The 19,187-nt window shown below is 44.0% G+C and overlaps 1 protein-coding gene across 5 annotated transcripts in view; it reads right to left on the minus strand.

Moving 5' to 3' along the window:
• Positions 1–19,187, minus strand: part of EML6 (EMAP like 6) — a 291,851-nt gene that overhangs the window by 44,431 nt on the left and 228,233 nt on the right. For 4 of the 5 annotated variants that reach the window (XM_045979779.1, XM_045979778.1, XM_045979777.1 and 1 more), the window contains exons 24-27: positions 13,388–13,476; positions 7,946–8,122; positions 574–775; positions 333–459 (exon numbers count right to left, since the gene is read on the minus strand). In XM_045979779.1, the coding sequence (XP_045835735.1) occupies positions 333–459; positions 574–775; positions 7,946–8,122; positions 13,388–13,476 (595 nt within the window). Of the gene's footprint in view, positions 1–332; positions 460–573; positions 776–7,945; positions 8,123–13,387; positions 13,477–19,187 lie in introns of those variants that run through there. The other variant, XM_045979781.1, reaches the window with a different exon arrangement.

Genomic DNA, 19,187 nt, shown 5'->3' on the forward strand with positions numbered 1-19,187 from the left:
GATGTCTCCTGTTAGCCATCACATTCCGGACAGAGGGTGGCTATCCTGACATCCTTTCTGGACAAGAGGAAGCCTGATTCAACCAGATCACGTGTTCATTCAAGTCATATTCCACAACCCACTTCTGCAAAGTGCGACCCATGCTTTGCCATGTATCAAGGGCCATGGGCAATTTTCCCCAGGTTAAGTCTGTATGCAGGTTAAGACTCTGTGCATATACACAAAAGCCTAGCCAAGGTAGCAACTCTGAGGCCAAAGAAAATGAACTCTTGTTGAAATCAGTTTCTTGCCATCAGATGTAATAAATGTGGACAAACCTGGCGACACCATACCTTTCTTCCACCGAAACTTCTTTCAGCTGCTGGTGTGGTTTGGTGCCTTCCATCTCCCTGATGCTCACCGCATAGATCTTGGTGGTGTAGTCAATGGCCTTCTCTCTAGCAACATCGCTGTCATAGCCTCAAACAATGGAAAGAAACAGGAGCGTGGAGTTGGTTGGCAGTGGGAAGGGAGGATGGGGGGGTGGGTTGTGCAGGAAGGGGCAGCAGCTCATGGCCGGAGGGGCTCGCTCACCTCCGTCCTCTTCTGCATCTGTGTCCGACTCCTCACTGTCCACTAGTTTGCTCTCCTGAGTCCCCACGAACTCCCTCGTCCAGATCATCAAGGCGGTGTCCGCGCCGCCCACCGTGAGCAGCACAGAGTCATTGTGCAGCCACCTCACGTTGGTGACGTGCGCGCTGTGCCCCACATACTTCTTGAATCTTGCGTGCTGGCCCTGTAGAGCCAGAAACCCATGAGTACCCCATGCAGAGTCTCATTACTCCTGCCTCCAGACCATTTCACCCGTGTTCTTTTCTAGAGTGGCTTCGAGTGGGTACAAAGTAAGCAGTCCATCTAAGCAGCAGTTTCCCTCTGTTTCTTTAGAGTGGAAGCTCCATGAGGGCAGGAACTCGGTCTCTTTTTTTCCTAAAACATCACCTGGCTCGTTACAGGTCCTCAGTATGGAGTTTGTAAGGGAAGGAAGGAAACATTAGACTACAGAACCTACTTCTGGGAGCCTAATGAAGTGTATGAAGCTTATTTGTTTCTCTCAAATATCAAATGTACATTCTCCACAGGTCTCTAGTGGAAACTCCTGATGGTGAGTCTGGCTGACATTTGAGATGAGAAGTATCCTCCCAGTCAACCCCCATACCGGCTTCTGAACCACAGCCCAGGCTAGGACAGAAGACCAAGGGACTGCTTATAATCCTGGGGCCTAAAATAAGATTTAAAACAACACAGCAGTTTCTGCCATAGATGCTGGAAACAATTTTCACTGGAAACACGCAAATAACCCATTTTAAAACAAAGTAAGTTCCTTTTCAACAAGCATAACCAAATAAAGAGCCCAATTTGTGAGTGAATACAGAAAGCTCTTCGGCGTTGCACACCCAGGCCACACAACATTCACCCCAGCGGGGAAGGACGAGGGTGAAATACAAGGCAGCGGCTCACCCGGGGCAGTCCTGACATGCGGTGGAAGCCGAAGCTGCCACCAGAAAGCAGCTTCCATTTTTGGCTCATGAGCCATGGCCTGGCAAAAACAGCTCCAGCAAGAGCCATTAAAAGAGGGAGAGTTTTTCCATCCTCTCAGCAACAACCAGAGAATACCTTGACCGATGTGGGAAGCTGCACACTCTTTCTGAGCTTGTGAGAGGGCCATTGGTGTCCCTGATGGACACTGGACTCAATAACGGAAGAGGCTTCCAGAGGGTTTTGGACTAGCATGCTGGGGAACCTGAAACCAGCACAGACACATGGCAGGAGACAGGTGCGGCAGAGTGCGTGACTCCGAAATACTCTTAGTCAAGATCTCTCTGTACCGGGCGGCCCCTACCTGAGAGAGGAGTGGAAATGCCCACTCCTCAACAGAGTACTGAGTGTAGAAAGAGCAGGAAGCAGAGAGGCAGGTCATATTTCCAAGAAGCCTTCCAGAGTCACTGGTTTGCTACAAAATAGGCAGAGATAATGGGAGCAAAAAGGACAGGCATAGTGGCGGCAGCCTTGTGTCCTGCTGGTCTTCCAGCTGGAAGCAGGAACCTACCCACTGTATCTACTACAAACACAAGCTTATTTCTTGAGGTGGACAAAGAAAAGAACCTGAGGAATGTCGCTCCATACCCCTACTTACATAATGGGATATACGGTTTCTAGACAGGATGAGAGACGAAATCCAAAATGAAAGGTTCGGGAGAAAAAAACATTCTAAGGTGATCATAATCAGATTGTAGAGGGAAAGAAAGTGACACAGGAGAAAGAGGAAAAGTTCTGAACCACTGAAGCGATTTCACAAAGCTGAGATTCTTGCAGCGAAGGGAGATTCAAGATTCTCAGAATATGAAACAAGATCACGGCTCCATGGTACAATAAAGGGAATTCATAGTTACTAGACACTTTCAGGAAATTAGCTGTTCCCCCGGGAGGAAGAGGCCAGCAGAGATGTTTGGTGGTTCCCTTAGGGCCTATGGAAGGCGCCTCTCCTGCAGACCTCGCAGAGCTGGTCCAATGAGCTGTCCTTCCGGGTCATCATGTCAAACCACGTGTTTGTGTATCACTCACTGGGACTCTCTACCACAACTTTCCTCTTCCACTAACTCATGAAAAAACAGAGAATCTGGAATATGTCTCCACAGGACTGGGTGTTGACCGCTGTTTGGTGAGGCTTACCTGAGAGTTTGATGATAGCGATGTACCCTCTCCCCAGATTCACATTTTACATAGGGCTTCTCTGCCTGTCACACTTAACAGACAAGGTTCCTTTCAGAAGAACCATTCTCTAGAAGCTTTGACTTTCTGGGAAGGAGACTTGAGAACGTGAGGGTGGGTTGTAGAAATGTCAATGACATGGTGTATTTTAACCTCGCTGGTACAGTCGAAGGGCACAACTTGCAAGGGAACGGAGGCTCTGGGAACAACTGGCCAGCTATATCGATGGTGTCTAAGGAGAGAACTGGGTTTTCTGCAACATGATACAAGGTATTAGAAAACTGGGTGGACTCTGGAAAAGGACAGTCTGTTCCATGGAGGCAGGAAATAATGTGATCACCAGGGGACTAATACCTCATCAAGAAGATTTTAACCTGCAAAACTGAATATATAAGAGCACATGGTAGTCATTGCAAGAAAACTGCCTGGAAGAGAGGCCAAGTAACTGCTAGAAAAGAAGAACAAGACAAGGGGTCAAGAAGAAGATATGACATTAGAGTATAACAAATGGAACTTGGATTTTGGGCAAAGAGATTGTTCTGTGGTGATGAGCACTCGTAGGTATTATGAAAGCCCAATGACATGGGACTCGCTGCTAGACTACTGCAGTGGGAGGTGGCTAATGGGGTAGGGCTGTCTACCAAGACACCACATGTGGGGGAGGGAGCTTATACAACAGAAATTCATTTCTCACAGTTCTGGGAAGAGGCTGGAAAGTTTAAGGTCAAGGTGTCAGCCAATTTGGTTCCTGGTGAGAGCTCCCTTCCTGGTTTAGACACACATCTATGAGCACACAGAAAGTGTGCTTATGGCTTTTCCTCAGTGTGTGTGCGCATGGAGAGAGAGAGAGTGAGCTCTGTGGTGTCTCTTCTTACAAGAACATTAATCCTATCGGATCAGAACCCCAGCCTTATGCCCACATTTAACCTTATTTATTCTGCAAATGCCCTCTCTATATATAGTCACACTGGATGGTAGGGCTTCAACATATGAATTTTGGTGGGGAAGCAAACATTCAGCTTGGAGAACTTTGCCCAACAGGCTCAGAGCGCTGGAGGAGTATGACTAGAGAGCTAGCAAAATTCACCAGCTTGGGTCCCCATATTTAGGGGCGAAAGTGTACCAGAAAAATCAGATTAAGAAAAAGAAGAGGAAGAGAAGTGACACTATCAAAGAGTTTACAATGACCACAGGTTTTCAAATGCTTTTAAATTATGAAACTGTTTCTTTAATCAGATGTTACACAGTAGAACTCAGGAATAAAAAGATAAACAATCCAACTTAAAATAGTGGATAAAAGATTTGTACAAACACTTCACAGATGGTCAATAAGGAAACAAATGAGTGCTTAGCATAATTAGTCATCAGGTAAACATAAATTACAAACACAATGAGATCATATTATCTGCCCCCAGGACAGCTAAATTTTACAAGTCAGACAACACTGAATGTTGGCAACTGGACTCTCTTAACTTCTCTGTGAGAATGTAAAATGATACAACCACTTTGGAAAAAGGTCTGGCAGTTTCTTAAAAAGTTAAACATGCACTTCCCCCTATGACCCAGAAATTTCACTCCTATGTATTTACATAAGAGGGAGAAAACATGTCCACAAAGATTCATCCAAACTATGTTGCCCACAGATTTATACAACCAAACACTGGAAAAGCATGTGCCCCTTGATAGCCATGTTGATAAACAAACTCTGTTCTACCCATACAATGGAATTCCACTCAGCTATAAAAAGAAACAGACTATTATTACACAGAATACCAAGGAGGACTCTCAGAAACATTATCTGAGTGAAGGAAGCCAGACATAAAACATCACCTACTTGATCATTCCATTTATATGAAGTTCTGGGACAGGTAAAACTTATCTATGGTGAAAAATAATGGAATAGTCTCTTCATGTGAGAATAGAAGTGGGGGGAGGGAACTGACCCAGAAGTTAGCATGAGGAAATTTCCTGGGGTAATGATAGTGATCTGTATCTTGATAGGTGTTTGGATCGTGTAGGTGTATGTATTTGTCAATGTTCACCCAAAAGGAACCTTAAGTGGCACCTGGGTGGCTCAGTCAGTTAAGTGTCTGCCTTGGGCTCAGGTCATGATCCCAGGAGAGCCCCATTACAGGGCTGAGCAGGAGCCTGCTTCTTCCTCTCCATCTGTCCTATCCCTCCCTCCCACCCTCTTGTGCTCTTTCTCTCTCTAAAATAAATACATAAAATCTTTAAAACAAAACAAAAAAGGAACCTTAAAAAATTTGTGTATTTCAACTATATAAATATTTTACTTAAAAACACCATAGGCAAATACTGAACAATAGGTAATGATAGGCATGTTGAAACATTCAGGGCTAAGTCCCCTGATATCTACCACTTACTTTGAATTACATATAGAATCTAGGTGGTGGGGTTCCAGGGGTTCGCTGTATCATTCTTTTGCCTTATCTCTATGCTTGAACATTTTCTTCACAGAGTGTTGGAAGAAATCTTACACAGAAACTCAATGTATAAAATACAAAACACACAGTGACTCTGATGAAAGCAGGGATGGGGCCCCAAAGCCCCTTCACTTGGCCCCTACCCTGTTGCTTGGGGTTGTCCTTGAGGAGCCTCCTTGGAATTCTGGGAGTTGGAGGAACACAGCTTAAACTTCTGCGATAGGCAGCCCATGCAGGCAGGCTGCGGATGTGGATAATGAATTCCCAAGACCAACAACGAACCTAGCTCAGGAGGACGATGTGGTGGTACCGAGGGGATTTCAGCTATCTAAAGATCTGCCCCAAACTGTCTACTAAAACAGGTATCACTAGCTTTTTGACTTGTTCTGCGGGCAAACTCATTTCAAAAAATGTAGCTGTAGGAAGGACAAGTGCTACAGAGAACTGAACTCTGATCAGATAGGAAGGGGGGCTGGTAAGTGGTAGTGAAGTCATGAATCATTGAGGGAAGGCTACTAGGTGGCTTTGGAATTTGGGACTGGACGTATACATAAGAAGTGTATCTTAGAAAAAACTACAAAAATAGAAATCTGACAGTATGTTAACAAATGAAAGCTCAAAGAGGAAGGCATCTAAAGAAACCCAAGTTGCTGCCAAGGAAACTGGTGTGGTCGGGTCTTAAGTGTACACGTGTCGGAGGAGCAGATAACCGAGGATGAATACAAAAGTCTCGCCCAGACAACTTTAATACAGTTGCAGGAATGCTGAAGTCAATACCTAAGACACTGAAAAGGAATTTAAAGACATATTTAGGGGTAGAAAAAAACCAGAAGTGAGGAACACTATTTCGATCAGATTATTTAATAGCAACAGAAAACAGATCTACTCATCTCCTCTATAAAGAGAATGCTCTTCAAACCAAAAAGGGCAAAACAGAGCTGTATGCATGAGTCTATGTCCATCCAACGAGACCACATAAGTCAGGTCAGTAACAGCTGGGGAGTTTAGAAACCAGGAGAGGTGGCACCAAACATAAAAGGTTCCTGTATTCAAAAGGGAAAACACGTAGTCTCTGGCAAATATTGATTCATGAGTTGATGCAATCCCTGGAAAATTCTAAGGTGAATTATTACACAAAATGTCAATAAGCACTTGGAAAAGGAAGTAATGATCACTAGGCAGCGACAGGGGTTCACTGTGAACTGCGCATCTTTTACTGATTGGTTTATTAGAAGGAGAGATTAAGGATACCAGAGACACAGTCCATGTGGCTTTTAGCAAGATATTTTCCAAGTTATTAATGATGTGTCCTTGGACTAGAGATAGAAATATGAGCTCGAGGATAGCACAGTCAGGTAAATGTAAAGGTCTGTTACTGACTGAGGAACTCTAACCCAATGGGTGTACTAATAAATAGAATATGGAAATGAATGGGGTTCCTGGTGCTGCCACTGGGTTTTTCTAGTCTTTTTATTTCTTCTCCCCATGATTTTTAAAACTTCCACTTGTGAAATGAGAAGATAACGTGATGCTGGAAAGGACAGTAAGTATTTAAAATACTTAAAATATTTAAAAGATGTTGACAGATTCGAACAACGAGGTGTAGTAACATAAACCTCATTGGGTACAGATATAAAGCTCTGTACTCAAATTTTAGAAAATCAATTGTGTACATACAAGACAAGGGATAACCTAAACATTTTTTCTGGAATGAAATCTAAGAGTCAGCTGCACAGTGTGGCAGCCCATAGAGCTGGTGCCACTTGAGTGTGATCTAATCCAAATACAAAATCAAAAGAAGAAGGTAAGAGTCCCACTGAGCCTGAGCTGGTCAACATCTAAAGTGGTGAATTCCATTTCAGATGAGATAGTCTGGAATGGATCTGATAACATGGAGTGTGCTCAGAGGCAGGAGCAGCTGGAAACGATGTGCTGCAGGAAATGGCCTGAAGAACTGGACACATTTCGGTGGGAGAAAATGAGATTTCAGGGAGTCAAATACTATCTTCCTCCAGACGAAGGCTCGGTGAGAGGACTGCAGTTACTTGGTGATGGTTCAGAAGGCAGAACTTTGGCTAAAGAAAAGAAACTTCAGCTCTGTACAGAGCAGAACATTTTGAAAATTGAACTAAGTATTGGCAAAGATGCAGAGAAGTTGGAAACCTCAGTATTTAAAAAAAAAAAACTATTTAATAATAAATTGGGCTGCTGGGGCGCCTGGGTGGCTCAGTGGGTTAAAGCCTCTGCCTTCGGCTCATGTCATGATCCCAGGGTCCTGGGATCGAGCCCCGCGTCGGGCTCTCTACTCCGCGGAGAGCCTGCTTCCTCCTCTCTCTCTGCCTGCCTCTCTGCCTAGTTGTGATTTCTCTCTGTCAAATAAATAAAATAAAAAAAAATAATGAATTGGGCTGCTTTGTGAGGTAGTAATTCCCTCCTCTCCGGAAGTATGCTAGTACAGGTTAGAAAGGCACTGGTCCATGACATTGCGAAGAAATTCCTCCCTTGCAGCTGGTGAGATGTTGGATTTAATGGCCATTGAAGGCCTTTCAAGGAGGAATTGGATACCACGAGAATCCGACTTCTATAATAAACAAGTCCGGGGGTGTTTAGACCGCACACATAGCAAGAGAGCTGCCGATGACATCGCTAACTGCTTATACCTTCAATATTTAAAAATCCACTTAGATACAATACATAGATTTTAGGTTATTGACGAGACTGAGCAAGGATATACAATATGCATGCAGTATTACCTTGACGGGATAGGAGAAAAGCTTAACAAAGCCAAAATCATCTCCGGTGGCTAGGAGGGAACAGTCTTTGGTAAGACTGGCTGCATTGACATCAGTCACGTCGCTATGCGCAGGCCAGATGCCCTCGCAGGTGGGCCCCAGGACACATGTCCACGTGTCCCACTCTATCTTCTCAATCTTAAAAAGAAGGAAGGAAAATGAATATATTTTCGCACAACCGAGAGATCTTTTTCACTGGAAGCACAGTTGGTGTGCAATGTTATAGTAGTGCCCAGTGTACAGCACGGTGATTGCCCAAGCCTATGCGTCCATTAAGCTCTGCTCAGCACGAATGTAGCTCCCATCTGTCACCATCCAAGTCGATTACAATACCACTGACTGCATTCCTTATGCCGTATGATCTGTTTTTCTTTTTAAAAAGAAACGATATGAAGCAGAGTCGCTCTTACTGAAGACTTGGCCAACATCAGGCATTTGTGTTGTGACCTGAGGTGCGAAAGTTCTAAGCTGCATTTGTGAGTGGCCTCTGCATTATCTTTGTAAACACTACAGTCAGGTAGTGTTATATTTTTTCTATGTATTTTTAGATATATATTTTTCTACAGATAAAATCAACATTTTGGAATTGTGGAAACCAGACAGCAAGAAAATCTCTTAGTTCTTCCCTAGATATGTATCATCATCGAAGCCATAAACTGGATCAGGGTTTCTCAGTGACGGTGTTGCTAAGATTCTAGGCCAGATGATTCTCTGTGGTCGGGGACTATCCTGTGCACGGTAGTATTTTACCGGCATCCCTCTCTTCTACTTGCCAGTAATCTCCCTCCCCAAGTGGTCCCCAGACATTGGCAAATGCCCTGGGGGAGGGGCAAAATTGCTCCCAAGTGAGAACCACTCTGCTCATTGATCACTCGGGCTGATCAGTTAGCACACTATTTTTAAAAGTCACAGACATAACTTTTGTTTTAAAGGACTACTTTCTAGAAGGAATGAGTAACAAGATTCTGAAGCTAGCTTAAAATCCTGTATGCTACAGAGAGATGACCTAAAAAAATTGAAGAACTGTTCATATTGCATTGCCCTAAAATATATATTTTATCCTTTAAAACTGTTTTGTCTGAAATTCATGGACAGAAGACTTAAAATTCATATAGGTCAAATCGTGATATAATCTAGGCTTTCCTTTTTAAAATAAACAACAGTAACTACACTGTGTGTTAGACTCCCCTGGGGAGTCCGATCAGCTATTATCTCCTAGTATTACAGAGGAACGGCAAGATAAGATGCAGCTAGGGTTTTGGTCACAACACGGGGAGGTGTTAAACATATTTTAGTTACTGAAATTTCTCATTTCACATTCTGTCCTTTCTGGACCCATGCAGAACTGGAACCAAAAAGCTGCACTGGCCCCAGTGATTTGGGGGGCCTCGGGCAGGACCACAGACAGGGGTGACTTGAGGTGGCTTAAGTGGTCTTCGCAGGAAGAGAAGGGAACCATTCCTGCTGGTTCTACAAGCAGTCTTTCTGGCCACTGACTCCCTTCCAGGTTCCAGATTCCATTTCTGAGACGCCCCGTCCATTCCCACTGCCAGCGTGCCCTTGGTGGCACTTTCCTTGACCTCGTTATCTAGGGCTCACCCTGTGGTCACCCCAGCAGACCCCCCTTGGCCAGATCTGGGCCCTGTGGTCCCCAAGCAAATATCTCATTTGCTGGAAGCTCTGGAAATTGCATTTAAAATGGAACATTAAGTATGACCTCTGCAACCCACAAAACCCCAAAGTGGTAAACTTGTTAAAAATCCTGGAACTTACGATCAAAATTCCACCGGTATTTTTCAGAGAGCTGGAACAAATAATCCTAAAATTTGTATGAAATCGGAAGAGACCCTGAATTGCTAAGGAAATGTTGAAAAACAAAAACAAAACTGGCGGCATCACGTTGCCCAATTTCAAGCTTTACTACAAAGCTGTGATCACCAAGACAGCGTGGTACTGGCATAAAAACAGTCACACAGAGCAGTGGAACAGAGTGGAGAGCCCAGATATGGACCCTCAACTCTATGGTCAAATAATCTTCGACAAAACAGGAAAAAATATACAATGGAAAAAAGACATTCTCTTCAATAAATGGTGCTGGGAAAACTGGACAGCTACATGTAGAAGAATGAAACTCGACCATTCTCTTACACCGTACACAAAGATAAACTCGAAATGGATAAAAGACCTCAACCTGAGACAGGAATCCATCAGAATCCTAGAGGAGAACATAGGCAGTAACCTCTTCGATATCAGCCACAGCAACTTCTTTCAAGATATGTCTCCAAAGGCCAAGGAAACAAAAGCGAAAATGAACTTTTGGGACTTCATCAAGATCAAAAGCTACTGCTCAGCAAAGGAAACAGTCAACAAAACAAAAAGGCAACCCACGGAATGGGAGAAGATATTTGCAAATGACAGTACAGACAAAAGGTTGATATCCAGGATCTATAAAGAACTCCTCAAACTCAACACACACAAAACAGATAATCATATCAAAAAATGGGCAGAAGATATGAACAGACACTTTCATGTTGCTATCAGACACATGAAAAAATGTTCATCATCACTAGCCATCAGGGAGATTCAAATTAAAACCACATTGAGATACCACCTGACACCAGTTAGAAAGGCCAAAATTAGCAAGACAGGAAACAATGTGTGTTGGAGAGGATGTGGAGAAAAGGGAACCCTCTTACACTGTTGGTGGGAATGCAAGTTGGTGCAGCCGCTTCAGAGAACAGTGTGGAGATTCCTCAAGAAATTAGAAATAGAGCTTCCCTATGACCCTGCAAATGCACTGCTGGGTATCTACCCCAAAGATACAGATGTAGTGAAAAGAAAGGCCATCTGTACCCCAGTGTTTATAGCAGCAATGGTCACGGTCGCCAAACTGTGGAAAGAACCAAGATGCCCTTCAACGGACGAATGGATAAGGAAGATGTGGTCCTTATACACGATGGAGTATTATGCCTCCATCAGAAAGGATGAATACCCAACTTTTGTAGCAACATGGACGGGACTGGAAGAGATTATGCTGAGAGAAATAAGTCAAGCAGAGAGAGTCAAGTATCATATGGTCTCACTTATTTGTGGAGCATAACAGAGAACATGGAGGACACGGGGAGATGGAGAGGAGAAGGGAGTTGAGGGAAACTGGAAGGGGAGATGAACCATGAGAGACTATGGACTCTGAAAAACAACCAGAGGGTTTTGAAGGGGCGGGGGGTGGGAGGTTGAGGAACCAGGTGGTGGGTAATAGGGAGGGTACGTACTGCATGGAGCACTGGGTGTGGTGCAACAACAATGAATACTGTTATGCTGAAAATAAATAAAAAAAAAATCCTGGAACTTAGACGGAAGAAGGGTCCTCAAATGGTCTTTTCCACAGCACCTCGCCTCACAACTGTGTCATTACCATGGTGATTTTCTGGGGGAAGGAACTGAAGCCCAGAGAGGTGAGCCCCATAAATTGTAAATCACAGCCGACTTAGGAGGAAGAGGGGAAGCAACCTCAAGAGAGACGGCCTCCTAGTTTAGTGTGGCTTTAACTGCACCACGCTGCATTGTACTGATTTAAACAGACTTTTTAATATTTGTCATACTTAAGTTTGCTGAGTAAGCTTTGCATTAGTTTCACCACGGCTGTTTAAAGGAAAAAAAAAAATCTTTTTTGTAAAGAGGATTTCCCAAATCCATCCTATGCAGCTGAAGGGCCTGACAATACTGGTAAAGGAAATGCTGAGCTGCCTCTCCAGGGCCCTGAGGAGGAAAGACTGGGGAGGCTAGCCGTGGAAACATCAGCAGCATGGCCTCCCCAAACAGCAGCACCAGGGACCAGCCTCTGGGACACCAACTGTGTACCACAGAGTGACAAATGAAATCTTCAGAGCCCGAGCCTGGCGTTGCAAGGAGTCTTGTAACATGAACTTCCCTCGTGTGCATCCTCTTCCTATACATAGTAAGTGCCAGTGGTCCCAAGCTGGAGTCATTCCCCTCTCCACCACTGGGTTCCACTGAATTTTACTGTAGTATACTTATTTGGGGGCACCAGAATGAAGGGAAAAGACAGATGAAGTGATGTAAAATGATGTTAAAATACACAGGAGAAATCCAAGAGGCCCCGTGGTCAAGGCTGCCGAGTCACACACGGTCCCCTCAAGACTGGGATCGCAGCTCCACGGCTCCTGCTGTCCTGGAGCCTTCCTCTCCCTCTCTGTAAAAGGAGACTGACAACCATCACACTAGTCTGTTCTGGAGACAAAAACATAGGCTTATGAAGCGCCAGAACATTCACCAAGTGTCTAGTATCTAGTGAACAAGTGACATAATTTAGAACATCTTATTCAAGGCTATGGAGGTTACCTTAAAAAAGTTAAAATAGCAACTGATTAGAGATAAATAAATTGGGATCTGGGAGTGAGAGCAATTGACCAGTCAACAATCTCCATGAACATAACGCCATCATCTATGACAACTGCTGTTTCTTACGTAGTGCATAAGTACTTTAGAAACCATGAAAACGTTATGAATGGACGCAAGTCCCAGTGTCCCTGTCCCACTTTGCAACGATGGGGTAGTTTCTATTACTAGCAAACTGAAGTCAGAGAGAGGCGGATGCCTGTCCCTCAGCTGTGTACCCTCTGGCCCCTTTTCTTCTACAGAAGCAAGACTTCCTTTTCTTTCATCAAATGTTACACAGCAAATAAATGAGTCGGATTATTTCGTGGGACTAAGACAAGGTCCTTAGGGCTCAATTAGGCAATTACCTTTTGGCCATCCGCGTTCGCATGGACCCTGAGAGATCCACCTGCCCACAAGAGCAGCGGAGCCTTTAGGAAGGCATTAGTTCATGGATTCAGGTTTTGTATATAGGCTTGGATTTATAATTAAAAAATGACCTCAGTGGCCAAGGACATGAGGAAAATAGGGAGAGGGGAAACAATTTGATACAATGGATGGTCAGGTTGTACTTTTGTCTTGAAAAGTAATTTCCTCACTGTTGTTGGAGAAGATAACGCTATAATAAATAGTAAAGAGTGAGAAAGCATGTTTCAAGCATTTATGTTCACAGAAAGCTGTGCACGAAAGGACAGGGCATGTCCAGTGGAAGAAGGACTCTGTGGTACCCAAGCTGCTAGCTTAGTCGGTGTCTGCCAGCAGAGGGAAATGGAGCAGAAGGCAGACTGCAGGAATGCGCCATGCTACACTAGTAGCCCCGGGGATCCATAGGTCCTCAGAATGGAGGGAGCTGGATTAAGCAGTCACATTTAAGACACAAGCAAGCTTAAAGGTACACTGAATATAACCCCTACTGATGGATAATAAGTGACAGGTTTTTATTTAAAATGGACATATTACATCTTCACAAAACACTCTTGAAAAAGCTCTGTATAGGACTGTTACCTCTGAAGGTCTAATTATATGCCGTTTGCCTCTTGGAGCTTCGAAAAAGAGTTGTTCTTTGGCACCGGAATTAACTTGCAACAATTTTCCTGGTGTGAGAGAATGAAGCAGAAAGACAATTCACATCTGCATTTATCTTTCTATTGTAAAGAGCTAAGCATGGTTGCAACTATTTGGATTCATTTAAATCAGTCTCATAAATTGAGCAAATAAATGGAATTCTCCAGAAGTGCATGCACAGGCAATTACATGACATGGCTCAGACCCCGGAGCCAGGAATTTGTCAATGGGGACCTCATTCCTTTTAATGTGACCTTGCACATCCCTCCTAGAATCAAGCTGCTGTGTTTCACTCTGTTGCAATGGAAGTACATATTTTTCGAAAGCTTGACAAAATCTGGGTTTGGTTGTCTCCCCCCCGCCCCCATTTTCCTGGTTGCACAAGCATGCAGTAAAAGGAAACTGCTTTGGCAAGAACTATGGCATCAGACACGAGAACCTTGTGTTAAGCATCCACATTTACCCAGACCTAAATTCTAAATTTGTCTTTTGAAGTTTAGAAACTGGAAGATAAAGACACACAAAACAACCTATAAATGCTCCCCTCACCCCCATCTTACTTGAAAATTTGTAAAGAAATCCAAGATTTTCCCCAAAGTGTTGAGCAAAAATGCTCTTTTGGTCTGATGTAAAATTAAAATCTTGAATTTGTTTTGATCAATGTTGAAGATGAGATATTCCGAATCTCCTCCCAGCACCCTACTAATCCTTTACGGCTTGAAATTTAAATGACTCAAACGATACAGACCAGTATTTTTTCAGCATTTTAAAATGACAGGACATTTCAAACACACGTAGAAGTAAGAAGAGTATGAAGAACGCCTACGCGCCCAGTCAGTGTTCAGCTTCAACGGTTACAAGCTCAAGGCCCAGCCCTGTTCCATGAGCCTCCACTCAGGCCCTCACCAGATTCTTCTGAAGTTAACCTCAGATGGCCCAATATTTCATCTTAAATAATTCCGTGTACATTTACATCATACCATTTCTTCCCCTGCTTGTCCCCCACAATCTGTACATCTAGTAGTCTTGAAATGTCCTTCCTGCAAAAGTTTTATCAAAATAAGAACTCTGTGTCTTCTACCACGCTCTTTAATGCTCAGGTGGGTGCCGCCTGGGTCTGCAAGCTGGTTTGATGAACCTTCTGAAGCTGCAGGTCTATTGCTCAGTGATTAATTAAAAATAAGGCTATTTTTGGACTCTAAAAAACAACCTGAGGGTTTTGAAGGGTCAGGGGTGGGAGGTTGGGGGAACAGGTGGTGGGTAATGCGGAGGGCACGTTTTGCATGGAGCACTGGGTGTTGTGCAAAAAGAATGAATACTGTTACGCTGAAAAAATAAATAAAATGGAAAAAAAAATAAGGCTATTTTTGTAACTGAAAGCCTTACTTGCTACTAATTTGCTGGGTTATAATATGGCGATGAGGGGCCTTGGCTGTGAGGAGCGAGTGAATTTGAAAATGCTTCCTTTGAAAGGGGCACATTTCCCTGAATTTATGGCTGAACATACACAAACAAGGAAAAAAAAAGGTAGTTAAATGAGCTTTGGCTATTTAATATTATAAGAAAATGAATAATATTTTTCCAATGAACTAAATAGACCTACAAAATATTTTTAAGGATTCTCAAGAGGAAGTGCAAATAACAAATGATTTGGAAAAGGGATCAAAGAATTCAATGACAACATTCTTTGATTCAGTGGCTAACTTTAGATAGCTTCTGGCCATGAGATACTAAGAATCAAAGAACTCAATGAATCATAATCTCAAAGAATCATAATTCCCAGATAATCCCAATAATTCACTTTACACTATAGTTTCAAAGATAATATTTTAAGGAATACCCCAAAATTATTAGAATAGTTAAGTGAAGCACTTTATAATTGCAAGATTATGAGAACATCTAAGCACAAAGCACTATGAGTGCTGCCCAGCACCATAATGTCCGTGGGGTACCAACCTAGCTCATGCCCTTTTCCTGAGAACTGCCCCCTGCCTTGGGCTGCATGGACCCCATGGCCGTGTTTATCCTCTGGAAGACAATGACCCAGGACAGGCCAGGAGAGAGATGGGAGTGGGCACTCAAATTCCCTTTCCTGGGAACTCAGAATCTGGGAGACCCAATCAGTGGGTGCCTAGCTGGGATAAGATGGGAACTTTGGAAATGAGGGTGGCATTTTGGGGTGACTGAGTGGACCACGTGCCAATGAATTAAGGAAAGCTCCCTGCGCAGAAAGAGGGGCCAAAAGCAGACCCAGACCGAGGACAGCAGTGGACACTGAACTGAGCTTCCTCGGAGCAGGAGAGGAGAGAAGAGGGGAGAAGTGCCTGCTTGGTTTTCTGGTTCATTCCTAAAGCCAGTACAATGCTTCCGGCTCTTGGATTTCATGAGCTATCCCTGTATCTTCCCAATAAGCTCATTGTTCATTATTATTTTAAAAATTTTAAGCTGAGTGGGTTTGAGTTCCTTGCAACCAAGGATATGAAGGAATTTTTTTAAAAAACTGCAACAATTCTTTGTTAGGGAAGTGGAATTATGGGAGTGATTCCTCCCCCTACCCCCACCATATTCTTTACTGTGATTATTACTTTTTTTTTAAGCATAGAAAAAATATTTAGTCACCACTCTTTTTTTCTGCTGCCTTCTGCTGTCATATGAGAACAGAAGCAAAGAGCAAAAAATCTGTATAATCCACTTATAATTGCCCCTTAGTAAGAGTAACCCTAGTCTTTCAGAATTCCCACATTTTTATTCACTCAACATGTCTACTCACAAGGAGGAAGAGAACCGGAGGGGCCAGAGGGCCTCGTTACGAGGTGTGTACAGGAAACTACAACCCCACAGGTATAGAGAACTAGATGATCCACAGAACTGATTCACACCCATCATCCCAGCTGCCGTGTAATCTACAAGTTAGGACAGTTCCGAAATTCAGACTAAATGTACCCAATATATCAGGCCATTTGCAATGGAAATGGCAAGGAGCGTTCTCTTACGGCCCAAACTGTTCACTGATAAACAATCTTACAGTCCCAGTATTTCTAGAAACAAACTACTATCAGCTAGAAAATGTTCTTCCATGTTTTCTCTCTCCCTACATTCTTTTTTTCTTTCTCATGCATTTTGTGCAGGAGCTTTCACTCAGGGGGAGCTGGTATTCCTACAACAGCCTGATGTGCTTTTCGATTTCTTCGGACCCGTGGTTGCCATGGACACGAAAGGCTGCAGCGGCTGGTGACTGCGCCATCCCCGCCCCTGACGAGCCAGCTGGCTCTGGCAAATGTGTTCGCTATTTTTGACAAGATCAAAGCAATGAAACAGAAGCCTCCTCCTGAATTCTCTCTAGCCCCTCTAGACCCTCGAGGCCCTGCCATGAAAAGTGAGGCTGGTCTCGAGGCAGCATGGCACGCTCCTGAGGTCAAGCCCTGTGAGAACTGGGATATCAGAACACTAGCATACCAATGCAACACATGTCTCATGGCCGTCATGCTGGAATTACACCAGGGAAGATCCACGGGCATACTTGCTCTCATTCTCCAGATAGAATAACCCCCCGAAAATCAGAAGTATTCTATTCTCCTCTCCATCCATAGAAAACATTTAGTCTGATGTGCGCACCTGACCCAAGGGGCCACTTAGGACAGGAGGTGAGGAGGCTTTTCAAAGACCTCAGCCTCCTTACTCCTCGGGGACTTTTCCATCACCCTGAGCTCCAGCTGGACCACAGAGGCTGGCTTAGGGCAGAATTATGGAAATAGTGAAGTGAGTCTCTCTCCCTCCAAAGTGATGGCTCCACATTGAGGGCCGTCTATAAAGACCATCACCTGGACACCTGCCTGATTGCAACCTACTGATCCTGGCCAAGATCCTGCTCTTTCCATCTAGTACTTACTCCTCTTTATAGCCCTAGCATCCCACACAGGGCCTATACATTTGCAGAATTAATTTTTTAGAGATTTTATTTGTTTATTTGAGAGAGAAAGAGAGAGCAAAAAAACACGGGTAATGGCAGAGGGAGAGGAAGAAGCAGGCTCCCTATTGAGCAGGGAGCCTGATGAGGGGCTCAATCCCAGAACTCGGGGATCAGGATCTGAGTCGAAGGCAGACTGACGGAGCCCCCAGGTGCCCCACATTTGCAGAATTTAAAAAAATACCCAAAACACAAGTAAAAAATGCAGTAAAATACCATTTCAACCACAAGGACAGTGACTATAAAAATGATGCCCCCAAACCAGAAATAACAAGTATTGGTTACCGAACACCGTACTCTGCTGGTAAGAATGTAAAGTGGTGCAGTTGCTATGGGAACCAGTACATTGGTGCCTCGACAAATTAAACATACAATCACCATCTGACTCAGCAATTCCCCTTCTGGGTCTATACCCCCCAAGAATTAAAAGCAGGATCTAGTATACCCATGTTCATAGCTGCCTTACTCACAATGACTAAAAGGTGGAAGCTGGGGCGCCTGGGTGGCTCAGTGGGTTAAAGCCGCTGCCTTCGGCTCAGGTCATGATCCCAGGGTCCTGGGATCGAGCCCCACATCAGGCTCTCTGCTCCGCAGGGAGCCTGCTTCCTCCTCTCTCTCTGCCTGCCTCTCTGCCTAGTTGTGATTTCTCTCTGTCAAATAAATAAAATATTAAAAAAAAAAAAAAAGGTGGAAGCTACCCCGGTGTCCATCGATGCATGACGGGATAAACAAAATGTGGTCTGTACATACAGTGGAGTATTGTTCAGCTTTAAAAAGGAAGGAAATTCTGATCCATGCTACCATATGGATTAATCTTAAGGACTTATGTTAGGTGAGATAAATCTGTTATTAAGAAAACAAATACTGGGGCTGCCTGGGTGGTCTAGATGGTTAATTTCAGCTCAGGTGGTGACCTCAGGCTCCTGAACTCAAGCCCCACCTCCACACTGTGCTCAATAGGGAGTCTGCAAGAGAGTCTCTCTCTCCTTCTCCTCCTGCCCTCCCTGCACTCGCACTCTTTTTCCCTCTCTAAAATGAATGAATAAATCTTAAAAAAAAAAAAAAGATTTTATTTATTTGACATAGAGAAATCACAAGTAGGCAGAGAGGCAGGCAGCAGGGGGGTGGGGGGGGGAAGCAGGCTCTGTGCTGAGCAGAGAGCCCGTTATGGGTCTCTACCCCAGGACCCTGAGATCCTGACCTGAGCCAAAGGCAGAGACTTAACCCACTAAGCCATGCAGGTGTTCCTAAAATGAATGAATACATCTTTAAAACACCCAAATACTGTCTGATTCCACTTACACGAGATACCTAGAATTGTCAGATTCAGAAAGACACAAGTAGAATGGTGGTTGGAGGGTGCTGGGGGGCGGGGAGAAGAGGAGTTACTGTTTGGTGGTTTACAAGATGATTGATCCACACATGGGCGCCGGTGAAGGGTGCACAACAGTGTGGATGCAGCTGATGTCCCTGAACCACACATTTAAAAATGGCTAAGATGCTAAATTTTATGTGTTTTTACCACAATTAAAACTAACGTAAAAGAAATCTTCCCAACTGAAATTTATTCTTCCAATGTCCCATTTTCTCTTGTAGATAATAATTGAGCAGAGACCCCCACCAACGGTCACTGAAACGGTGGGATTTCACATGTTCTGCCACGTACTGTGTGTTAGTTTCCCAACTAAATGCCCTGTACTCTACTCTGTGTGCGCCAGGCTGCCCCACTGTCCTAAATCCTGCTCCCAAGACGGCGTAAAGAGGGACTTTAGC

The sequence above is a fragment of the Meles meles genome, chromosome 15, assembly GCF_922984935.1.
Source record: "Meles meles chromosome 15, mMelMel3.1 paternal haplotype, whole genome shotgun sequence".
NCBI lineage: Eukaryota > Metazoa > Chordata > Mammalia > Carnivora > Mustelidae > Meles > Meles meles.